The sequence below is a fragment of the Arachis stenosperma genome, chromosome 5, assembly GCF_014773155.1.
Source record: "Arachis stenosperma cultivar V10309 chromosome 5, arast.V10309.gnm1.PFL2, whole genome shotgun sequence".
NCBI classification, from domain to species: Eukaryota; Viridiplantae; Streptophyta; class Magnoliopsida; order Fabales; family Fabaceae; genus Arachis; species Arachis stenosperma.
In genome coordinates this window covers 118,969,867-118,982,440 of record NC_080381.1, presented here as the reverse complement: position 1 = coordinate 118,982,440, position 12,574 = coordinate 118,969,867, and the positions used below count along the sequence as shown (strand labels likewise).

The following is a 12,574-nucleotide window of genomic DNA, read 5'->3' as shown; positions in this document are numbered from 1 at the left end:
TCTTATTTTAAAATTTTAACTGATTTCAAAACATTTCAGTTTGTTTACAAACCTGGCCTGCACCAATAAGAGATAACAAAGCCCATGAAGTTTGAACTAAATTTGCTTCATTGCCTTCTACATTAGTATACACCTAATAATTAACAAGGAAATTAAAACACATGTGAACCTTATGTGAGTAGCAAGTACTAAGTAGTAATTATTACAATTCTTGTTTACCTTCCTATATTATATGGTGCATTATTGAAGTAAAATGAATAATATAATGTATTTATAATAAGGTACCTTGTTTTGGCTTGATAAGTAACTTTCACTCCAACCACCGTTAGGAAGCTGCTTTGACAACAAAAATTGACATGCTTTGCGCAATAAAGCACTGTTTTGATAGTTCTTTCCACATGCTCTCAGTCCCTTTACAGCAAACCAAGTTCCATAGGTATAGCAAATACCCCAACAACCATACCTGTATAAGTGTTTTGTCCATAGTGGTGAATTATGAACTTTGTCTCTCTCTATTTTTTTTCTTAGATATAATTAATATATAATGAATAATCTTGACCTCTTCCATTGAACCAAATATAGGCTAAGACAAGTTAAACAACTAACTTTAGCATTAATATATCACAAGATAGACACTCTTTATTTCAAAATTTATTACTTTAGAAATTCAGTATCACTACAACAAAAATAATCTAATGACAAATTTTTAGTGACAATACTATATGATCACTATATATTTTATTTAACTTATATTTACGTTAATTATATATTTTTCGCTGTTATATATTATAATGAGAATTATATATTTTTTATGCCAATAAAAAGATCTTTACCAACAACTATAAAATTGTTGCTGAAACTTTTTAGCGACAAAACATATAACAACCAAAATAAATACTTGATAAAAATGATTTTTCTAGTAGTGTATATCTATAATCCAATATGTTATTTATAGCTAAATATATCAAATTATTATTACTATTAATATATTCCATGAAAGTTTAAAAATAACGGTTATTTTAGAAATGGGAGGATTATCATAATTATAATTAATTATACAAATTATGAGTAATTTAATCTATCTTAGATTATAATTAACTAACAATTCAGATATATATTAATTTAAATCCTAAATGTAATCTTCATGTGTAAAATAATAAATTAGAAAAAAATTTACAATACCATGAGCCATCAGGATTTTGTGTGTTTTTAATGTAGCGGATTGCTTGGGCAATAGAATGATCAACTTCTTTTCTTCTATGGTTTGGATATAGCTTTCTAAACAGAGCTAGGGCTTCCATTGCTGATCCTGTGCATTCTACGTACCTATTTTACTCAACATGAACCACAATTAGTAGGAACAATAAGATAACATGCCAAAAATAACAAAATATTTATGAGTATAATTAATAATTATCTTACTCCCTCTCAATGAGAGTGTCTTCAAAGAATTCTGTTGGATTGAATTTCTGCAATACACATAAGTTCTCACTCAATTGAAATAATATATTGTTGTTATTAGAAGAGAGTAATTTGAAGAGTGTATTGTTGAGTGTGTATTCAAAAATACAATGTATAAGAGTATATGTAGGTGCTAGAAGAATCAAAACAATAAAAGTATAAAATTCTATAATAAATATACAGATATGTTATATAAATATAAATGATACTAACTGATCTTACTTGATCCTAATTATACTCTAACATCCCTCCTAAATTTCAAGTGAGAGTTAAGGATACCATCTTGAGTTTGTGTAAGACCTAGAACTTTTGAAAAGTCTTATTATGAGCTGATTTCAAATTTATTTATTATTAGAAAATTTACTTTTAGAAATTATTTTATTGAGAATAATTAAATCAAGTTTTGATAATTAAAATGAAGATTTTACTTAATTTCATAACTATTGAGTTATTTTCTATATTTAAATTATAACGTTAGTAGTTATGAAATAATAAGAATGTTATATGATTTGGACTAAATAATTAATATTTTAAAATATTAATACTACTATTTTGGAAAATAAAGAAATTAATTATATTATTTTTAATTATTGGATTTAAATATTTTATTAAAAATAATTTATAAAATTGATGAACAAATAGTATTTTCATACATTATTATTGTTGAATTAAAATTTATTTCTAATTACTATATTATCCCTATTTTTATTTGAAATTACAAAATTACCCTTAAACCTAATTTTACCTAAATCCTAATTTCCAAATTGAAAAAACTCTAATCCTGAAACCCTAACCTAGTTACCCTTTCCCTAAAATCCAGAAGCAAACAACACACAGCTCCTTCACCATGAAAGAAAGAATGGGAAAGAGAGAAGCAGGGGGATCTGAGAGGGGAAGGGGCCGCGGAGAAGGGGAGGAGGAGAGGAAGAAGATCGCGCCGGCGTGCTGGGCTTCACCGCCTCCATTGCGTCGTCGTCTGACCGGAGAGGGAGAAGAGCGTCACACCTGCCACGAGCTCGCCGTCGCCGTGGAGCCGCTGTCCTATGCGTCGCCGTCGGCACCAACAAAGAGAAAAGAGAGAGACGTTGAAACAGAGAGCTACGCAATGAAGAGAGGGACGTGGGTCGCTGTCGTTGGGGTTTCCGTCACACCCTGCCCGCTCACTGATACCGATTGATGGAGGAAGAAAACGTGCGAGTCAGGGACGCACCAAGGATAGGTCGCTACTGTCGCTGACAACGTGAGGAAGAGAAGTGCCGTTCGTCGCTGGTCGTGCCACCAACGAAGCTCCCTTCACTAACGTCAATACCGATGTGACTAGAGGAGAAGATGGAGACCAACGAAGAAGAGCCCGACGTGCGTGAAGAAGAAGAGGAGAGGTCCGAGGCTGAGATGGTTCCCGTCACCGCTGTCTACCTCTGTAACTGTCGAACTATTGCTCCGCGGTGCTTAGCTGGAGCCTCTATTACTGTTGTCGGAGATCTGTGGTTGCTGGAAAACACCGCTGTTGTTTTTGCCAAAGGAGAAAGAAGCCTCGCCGCTGTTCTGGCTGCCAGGAGCAGTTTTGTGGCCACCGAAACCACCGCTGAGGATGCCACTACTTGGCTCAGTCATTTCTTCTTAGTTGCAGTAAGCATCTTCGTTTTGAAAAGCCTGTAGTCACTGCTATGTTATCGTATGCTGAGGTTTTGCAGCGTTAATTACGATAAGATTGAGTCTCGGTTATTTTATGTTGTGATTAGAGTTGCTGTGGTTGATGTGGAAGTGGGTTGGAGTTGAGGTTGCGGCTGCCAAGGGGTTTTGACGTGTTGCGTAGCTTTCGGGTTTCGATTATTTGAGGTAGGGGCTTTTTTAGAAAACTTCACTTTATGAATTGGAATTATTATATATGGATATAGACATGAGAAAATGTACCTTTGAGTGACTGTATAAGTCTTATGTAATTGTTGGTTGTCTTGGATGAATATAAATGTTTGTTTGGCTGGGTTATTGTTCTGTTTTGTAAAACGCACAGTTCTTGAAACGCTGCTTTAAAGTTGACTTGTAAAAGCTTTGAAATCGAGCTTATCCTGTTGGAAATTGATTGAATTTGAATTGGTGTTCTTGAAATCTGATAATGATGCACTCTTGGAAACAACTTGATTTTGAACTGATTTGATTTTGGAACCGATAAAGAGGGTTGTGGAATGGTTTGGTTGGGACCCGAAAAGGGTGGCAGAGTCCATGTTTTAGGGGGGAGGTGCTATCAAAATTTCTGCTAAAATCCAAGATTCTATTCGAAATGTTATTTGAAGAGTTATGAGTCTAAGACTTGTACTAATTTACTTAAACTATTTACAAAGGTGAAGAATTGTTTCAAAATGAATTATTAAAAAGAGAACCATGATTCACCTTTGTTTTTTAAGAAAAGTATTTTACCTTTGGGTGCAAGACATTTAGAAGTAGCCCGTGTCTTAAGCTGTTTTAAAGGTGAAAAGGTTTATGTCTTTGAAATTAACTTGAGGAGTTCAATTGGAGGAATTTCAGTGGTTTTGAAAGAACTTGAATCTTAGTTGATAAACCTTATTTTTACGACGTTTTGGAAAAAGTTTAAGGTATCCTTCAAAGTTCTGGATTAGAAAAACTAAAGTGATTTCCAAGCCGTTGGAAACGTTTCAGATTTTTAGCATGGGATTGAAATTAGTTTTAGTTTAAGTAAAAGAAAGGATTTTGAAAATGTGGTTGGAGTAACTGATTACACGACTTGGTTTGGCTTAAATTCTATTCTTATTTTTTATTTATTCAAATAAAAAAAATTAAGGTTTTACAGATTTTAAACGAATTTGAGGAAATGAATTATGTTATTCTCCCCTAAAGACTTGAGACTCTGCCGAGGAACTTTTGTCACAAAATCCTATTTTTGGATGGATGATTTTGAATATTTCAGAAGAGATCTTTAATTTGCCATGGTTTTTGAAGTTTTGGAAAGATGATGCTGATGGTGGCTTTATTTTTGAAAAGGGAACCTACTATGAGTAAAAGTGGCTTATGAGTATGAAATGATTTGAGGAATGGGAATTTTAAAGCCAAGGCTGGAAAGAATTGATTTTTTATTTCAAAGTAAATTGGATTGAGAAAAAGTGATTTATGGCTTGAATGATGATTTTATGAGTTTGATGATGTTGGATGGTAGAAGTGCTATTATGTTATGAGCCAAAATGGCTGTATACGATAATGAATTATGGCTGATTGTGGAATATGTTATTAGCTGAATGGCTGAGTATGAATATGGATGATTATTGAGTTGATAAAGTAATTGTTGCACTTCCAATTATCTGAGATATGAGTTTTTCTGGGTAGAAGCAGTGGCTAGCCACCACGTGCTCCAGGTTGAGACTCGATACTCTACTGACCCTATGTCATAAGTGTGGCCGGACACTGTGAAAGTTCCGGATGAGCTTGCCTCCGTGGATAAACACCACTGTGGGTGTTGTGTGATTATGATTATGATTGTGAATAACTCGAGTTGGGGATGCACGACAGAGGGACAGTCCAATGGTTAGCTACCATAACTTGTCGGGTTGGCTTTATAACCGACAAATGAGACTCATCAGCCACTAGGACAGGCATTCATCGTATGCTTCTATGTGACATTGTTTAGGTGTGTATATTGTACTTGGTTTGCCTATGTGATTAATTGTGTTTAACTGTTAATTGTTCTACTTGATGTAACTGCTTGTTTGTGCTTGACCTTTCCTACTTGTATTTACGATTGAAAGTCTGTTGGATTGTGATGGGTTGGTTGTGGATTGAATTGTTTGGGCCTAGGGTCGTGGCTGGTTATGAGATGGGCTGAAGGCCGTGTTTGGTTTGTGTTTTTGTCTTAGGAAAGTATGAAAAATTAAACTGGTTCAGCATAGACTTAATGAACCTATGTTTGGAACAGCTTGGTCGTTCATACTGTCTATAAAAGACTTTTAGAAAGGCTTTCGAATTTTTGAAGAATTAACAGTTTTCTCTTCCAGAAAGAATTTCAGAATTTTGATATTAAATCTTTGGTTTTGAAGATGTATAAGGCGGTTATTAATCACTGTAACGGTTTTATTTTCATGTATCCTTTTATAGTAATCCTGCAACCCTATAGTTAGAACACTTTCGAGAATGATGTTCTCACTCCCCTACAGGTCTTTTCTTTTTCAGGTTACGAACGATGAAGTTTGAAAGAGCTTATTTCTTTTCTGTTAGACAATATTTCTATATTGTTTTAGTATTTATATTTCTCTCGCCTTTAACTTTGCAAGTTTTGTAAGAAGGATAGGATTCTGACATGAGATGCTTGTAAATTAATATGTATGTATATATGTATTTCCTGGGAGTATTGTAATTTATATTGCAAGTATGAATGTATGTTTTTGAAAAATTCGGTTTAAGTTTTAAACATGATCATATTTTAGTATTAAATATTATAAGAGTCGTCGGAATACCCGAGCTATCAGAGTGGCGCAGCCGAAAGCGTGACATTTCGATAGTTAGGGTGTTACAGTTTAGATACTAGAGTCTGAAAACAAGTAAAATGATGAGCGTTCGTGAAGATATCAGCCGTCTGATTCAAAGTTCCAACAGCTATGAGACGAACAACATCAATAAGGAGATGTTGCCAAACAAAGTGACAATCAATCTCAATGTGTTTAGTGTGTTCATGAAAAATATCATTATGGGACAATCTGAATAGTATTGCAGCTATCACAAAAAATATTAGTCGGGGACGACTGAGGAGCACCCAAGTCTTCGAGAAGCTAACGAATCGAGAAACCTTTAGCAATGGTATTAGCGAGAGCACGATATTCAACTTCTGTGCTTGATCGAGTAGTGAATGTTTACTTCTTGACTCTCCAGAAAATGAGAGAGTCACCAAGAAATAAACAATAACCAATAGTAGAACGACGATCAGTGGGATCACCAAATTATTAGCATCTGAGTATGCCTAAAGGGATAAAGAGGAATTGGCAGGAAAATAAAGACCATGAAATAGAGTGCCATTGATGTAGCAAATAATACAAAGAACTGTCGCATAGTGAGTAGTATGCTGAGCTAACAAAAATTGGCTAAGAACATAAACTGGATAGGCGATGTCTGGTTGTGTAGTCAAGTAAACGAGACATCTAACCAACTGACGATAAAGAGTAGGACTATCTAAAACAGTGCCATCCATAAGGGTAAATCGAACATTACGCTCAAAGAGAATAAACTCAGTGCGATTATCTGTAATTCTGACTCGAGCAAGAAGATCCGGAGCATACTTAGTTTGAGAGAGATAGATACCGTCATATGTGGATATGACTTCTAGACTAAGAAAATAACTGAGAGAACTAAGATCTTTCATCTCAAAAGTATGGTGAATGGAGGCTTTGAGATCAGAGATACCATCAAACATCATCTCTAATAATGATCATGTCATCAACATACAAAAGTATATCACTTTTATGAATAAAGAGAGCATTCTTATGGGGCTGCAAGTGAAATTGAAATTGCATATAGTGATGCTGAACTTGTCAAACCATTCATGAGAAGCTTGCTTAAGACCATAAAGTACTTTCCGAAGGAGACAGACTTTACTGAAAGGACAAGGACATCCTGAAGGTGGTTTCATATAGACTTTATTTTTCAAATCTCCATTAAAAAATACATTCTTCACATCCATCTAAATGAAAGACTATTTCTTGACTGCAGCAATGGCAAGGAAGCTCAAACAGATGAGAGACAAGTAACAGGAGCAAAAGTCTCTTCATAATCAATACCATACTCTTGCGAACAACCTTGAGCAACCAATCATTCCTTATAACAATCAATGGAACCATCAGAGAGTCTTAATCTTGTATACACATCTACTACCCACAACTTTTTTATCAGAAGGAGGATCAACCAAGTCCCAAAGTGTATGTTTTTTCAAGTGTCTAAATTTTTTTCTGCATTGCTTGATACCAACTTGGATTTGTGGAGGCTTCTTGGAATGACTTAGGTTTATGGTGATGAAGAATAATAGAAAAAAAATGATAATCAGGAAGTTGAGGAGGTGAATTTCTTACCTTAGAAGAACGAGTGGAGGGGGAGGCATGACAGCAGGAGCAAGAGCATCGTCCAGTTTGGAATAATCGGGAGATGGAGAAGACAGAAAAGGAGGGGGCTCGAGGGATGGACTTAAGATGGAACCTGTAGTATCATTACTAGAAAAAAGATCAACATTGGAGTTAGTGAAAAACGGTGGCTGAGTAGAATGAATGGACTCAAAAGAGGAAAAACTAGAGAACATGTGATGCTTCCAAAATATAACATGACGAGATATTCGAATACGTCGAGAGATAGGATCCCAACAATGATAACTTTTGTGATCAGTGCCATAACCAAGAAAACAATACACACGAGTCCGAGGTTTAAGTTTATTATGTTAATGAGGCTAAAGAAGGACGAAATAGACACAACCAAAAATACGAAGAGAGTTGTAATTGGGAGAAATATGATAAAGATGCTCAAAGAGAGTAATGTTACTAAGGATAGAAAAAGAGAATCTATTGATAACATGAACAGCAGTGAGAACAGCTTCACTTCAAGTACGCTCAGGATAGGAAGAAGAAATAAGCATTGCACGAATAGAGTCAAGAATGTGATAGTATTTGCCTTTAGCTCTGCCATTTTGTTGAGAGGTACCGAGACAAAAAAATTCAAACAAAGTACCCTATTCAGCAAGAAATTTTAAAAGTTTGGAGTCATGATATTCTATAACATTATTGCATTGGAAGATTTTAATTACTTTGGAAAACTGAGTTCGAATCATAGTGACAAAGTTAATATAAATCTGAGGCAACTCATGACGATTATTCATCAAATAAACGCAAGTAAAATGTGAATAATTATCAATAAAGACTACAAAGTATCGAGTCCCTTCCATAAAAACGGTGGGAGCGGGACCTCAAACATCAGAATGAATAAGATCAAAAGGAGAGCAAGCAAGAAAAGAATTATTATGAAAAGATAAAGCAAGTTATTTGTAGTTTGATAAAAAATGCAATAAAAAAAACTCATTACTAACTTGACCTAAAACACCCGTAAACATAAAAAGACGCAATTTTTCTAAGGAGCTGTGGAAAAGACGGCATTGCCATAAATGAAGAGGAGAGGGAGAGAAAACAACACAGAGATTTGACGGAGCAAAAACATGAAGGTGTTTGAGCTCAAACAATCTTCCGATTTTTCTGCAAATTCTTTCTCAACATTTTCCTTAGATTTGGAGGTTCTATCTTTGAAGTTTTCAGTCACAGTAGGCTTAACAGGACAAACAATATCACTAGTTATATAACGCCATAATTTTTTTCCTTTAAGAGATCCTCGCATAGCTTCAACCTAATGAGCATAGTTGGAGCCATTAAGGATACTAGGAATAGGCTGAAAAACATCTCGTTTTTTCATAACAGCAGAAACAAAGACGAAAAAGAGAAGAAACGGCAAATTCGGGGCGAAAAACAAGAAAACAGAGGACAGAATTAAAAAGTGTTCACCAAAATATCTTAGGGAGGGTCCCACTGTTTATCAGGTCAGCCACCACGTCAGCAGACACGTCAATAGGGGAAGGACACGTGGCAACGAGTGAGAAGAGAAGCAAAACACGCCAGCGCAGACGCGATGAAGAGGTGGCACGCAGATCGGGAGGCTGGCCGGGTCGGGCATAATGCAGGTGAAGGCGGGTCTGTGGTTTTTACCTGGCGTGACACGTAGTACGCTGTGATGCCGTTGATCTTGGGAGTGGATCAAACGGTGCTGAAGGTGTCTATAGGGAGGGAGAACCTGAAGCGGATAGCGATCTTCAGGCGGCGGGTCCGATGGTTTCCGGTGACGATGTCGAACTCGTTGAACTCGCAACGATGAGACGAAGACGGCGGTAACGGCGGTCACGAACCAAAGCGTTAGGAAAGGATAAAAAAATAAAGGCAAAGAACACTATTGGAAGAAGAAAAACAAGGGGCTATGAACAAATTTCCATAAAAAAAACATATGCTCTTAATACCATGTTAGAAATAAGAGAATAATCTGAAGAGTGTATTATTAAATGTGTATTCAAAAGTACAATATATATATTATAGGTGCTAGAAAATAAAAAAAAGCATAAAATCCTATAATAAATATACAGATATGCTATATAAATATAAATGATACTAACTGATCGTAATTGGTTCTAATTATATTTTAACATTTGTGACGGTTTTAAACTGCAATAAAATAGATCTAGAGTGTTTGATGGACCGCCGGCAAATGAATTTACGACAATTTTCAAGAATGTTAATATAATCTTTGCTATATGAAAAATTGAGTCATTTGTTTTTGCGATAGTTTATAATCATGTCTTATTCTAAAATTTGTCATTTTATTACGGTGGTTTCAAACTGCCAAACCGCCACTCTTTAAAAACATATAATTTTTTTTGTATTGGTTTGTAATCGTTGCAATTACTTAATTTTGTTTGTGATATTTAAGGTAATAATTGTATAATAAACCAAAAACATGTTCGTCCTACATATTTTATATTCAAATAATTTTATCAACTATACTAACTATATATTAAAATCAACCACTAATATAAAATACATATTAAAATATAAATATTAAAAATAAACTAAATAACACATGTATTTATTATACACAAATATATTATTAGTTAATTTTGATGTATAACTAATATTTTTATATTTTTATATTAATCTTATCTTTAACATAAAATATTGTTATCTATATGTATTTTATATTGAATACTAAATTAACATATAATTCTACTCTTAAATAGAATCCAACAATAGATTCAAAAATATAAAATAAAAAATGAACAAAAACTCGATGTCACATAAATTATAAATTCTTATATTCTATGTTCTTATTACCTCTAACCAACGGTAGGCTTTAGAAGGTTCCCAAGCGGGAAAACCGCCATTGGTACTCTGAATAATAAAAGAAGATATCAAGCATGCATCTAGTACTTAAAGGCTCAAATTTACTAATAGAAATAACTTGGGAGATAGAATTTAATTGGAAACCATACCTGTAGAGAAAGAATGACATTAACAGCATCATAAAATCTCTCTGGTTCCATTTTTTCTCCAACTAGATCAGTTGACATCTCTGATAATAGGAGTGAAGCCTATAGATAATTTTAGTAGCAAATAATGTCAAAGTTCAGGAGATGTAATATGTAATAATTGAAAAATTAATTATTATAATCCTCCAAACAAGTACAGTCATCCTCCAACTAATAACAATTTGTTGTTGTTATGATGCAACATTTTAGCAAATCCAAAAATATTTTAGGGCAAAGTTTAAGGTTAAGAGTTTATATTAATCTGGAATGGGTTATACTTGAGTTGGATGAAACCTTAATCAAAGTCATATAATTCTTTGAAAATTTGATTTTTTAATCAAATTATTAATTAGTATTTATTTAATTATTATACTTTTATAGTGAATTAACTTTTTAACATTACATGCATGATCTTATTATTGTATTAAATTAACTTAACATATACATCTTGTGAAATGTTTATTGAATTTTGTCTTTAATCTAAAGAAAGCCAACTATTTCACTAAACAAAAATATTTGGGAGATAATAACAAACGATTCAAATAAGCTAAAAAAATTGTCTTATTTTATATTTATTAATAATTTTTAAAATAAATACATAATATTAGATATAATAAATATGTAATTTTAGATGTTATAGACATACAATTATAAATATTATATGTTAAATAAGATAATTTTAAATTATTGTGTTCTTAAATTACTCTTCAATAAATTAGAAATAACTTTATGAATTTATTAATTAATTTACTGGAAGAATTTGTATGAACCTGTAATCCTTCAGCTGTACAATCAGAGACTTGCCAACCTTGGTCATGCATTGAGAATGTCCATGAACCTTTTGAGATGTGTCTATACATTCTCATGAAGTCACCACAAGGGTTTTCTCGAACCTTCAATTTCAAATTAAAGTCACTTCCATATTCATTATTGTTTCCAAGATCATATAGATATATATGTTAATTAATTAATTAATTAATTATATTATTAGTTAGTAATACCTGTGAAGCCTTAACAAAATCATGTGCTTTTTTAAGTGTGGGTCCATACTCTTCACTTAGATTACAAGCAAGTATTGCTTGTATAGCAAATGCTGCATCCCACATTTGACTACCAAAACTCTATATCAAAATTAATTAAGGTGACAATTAATAATACTTATAAGGATAATAAATTTCATATTTGAACTAGTATACTTTGTTGTTTAATTAATTCAACAGATAAAATATTGAAACAAATTTTTTCTTATTTTTATCAAATGTATACACACTACCATAAATGTGGTCTATAAATTATCAAAAATGCTATTCGTAGATTAAAATTATCCACTAAAATCAGTCACTAGTATATTTATGTATAAATATATATATGGTTTAATTTATTTTCAATGCTATTTATATTTTAACATGTATTTTAATATACTGGTGGCTGATTTTGATAATTGATTTTGATATACACGTAACATAATCATCAATAAACTATATATAGCAACACTTTACTGATAATATGTATTAAAATATATTAAATTAATTCAATTTGACTAACCTGAATTTTCAAGCCATCTTCGGCAAGCCAAAAATAATCTGGAATTCGAGCTAAATGAAGATAGTAGGCCTCTGAATTAGGATCTTCAACCCAACGGGCAATCAAACACATAACCTTCAATTTTCATCAATTGTGGTTTTCAAATAAAATGTCAAGCTAAGCTATAGGTAAATACTTTAACAATCTAACAATGGTGATATCAATTCAAGTTATTAATATTAGTATTTATAATTTAAACATGTGTATACCTTCTCTACACTTCCAATGCAAAGGTATTTACTGTTTTCATCTTCATATCGTACATGATTAATTGCAATTTCTAATGCCTTTTCTCTAAGCTTAGAAAAAGGCCAACAATTTAGCAAAGGCTCTCCCACATGATGGAGAAAATCCCATAGAAAATCTTGGATCAAAGGATGTGGATAGTATAGATCCTCCTGAAATTGAATTGCATACAATTTTTCACTT

At 33.0% G+C, this 12,574-nt stretch overlaps 1 protein-coding gene across 2 annotated transcripts in view; it reads right to left on the bottom strand.

The window, feature by feature from the left end:
* The window catches only part of LOC130980196 (lupeol synthase-like), a 31,471-nt gene that overhangs the window by 6,683 nt on the left and 12,214 nt on the right, over nt 1-12,574 (bottom strand). For both annotated transcript variants that reach the window (XM_057903849.1, XM_057903848.1), the window contains exons 8-17: nt 12,355-12,543; nt 12,107-12,220; nt 11,563-11,682; nt 11,332-11,454; nt 10,526-10,624; nt 10,368-10,424; nt 1,423-1,469; nt 1,183-1,326; nt 286-463; nt 53-133 (exon numbers count right to left, since the gene is read on the bottom strand). In XM_057903849.1, coding sequence (XP_057759832.1) covers nt 53-133; nt 286-463; nt 1,183-1,326; nt 1,423-1,469; nt 10,368-10,424; nt 10,526-10,624; nt 11,332-11,454; nt 11,563-11,682; nt 12,107-12,220; nt 12,355-12,543 — 1,152 coding nt within the window. The remainder of the gene's footprint in view (nt 1-52; nt 134-285; nt 464-1,182; nt 1,327-1,422; nt 1,470-10,367; nt 10,425-10,525; nt 10,625-11,331; nt 11,455-11,562; nt 11,683-12,106; nt 12,221-12,354; nt 12,544-12,574) is intronic.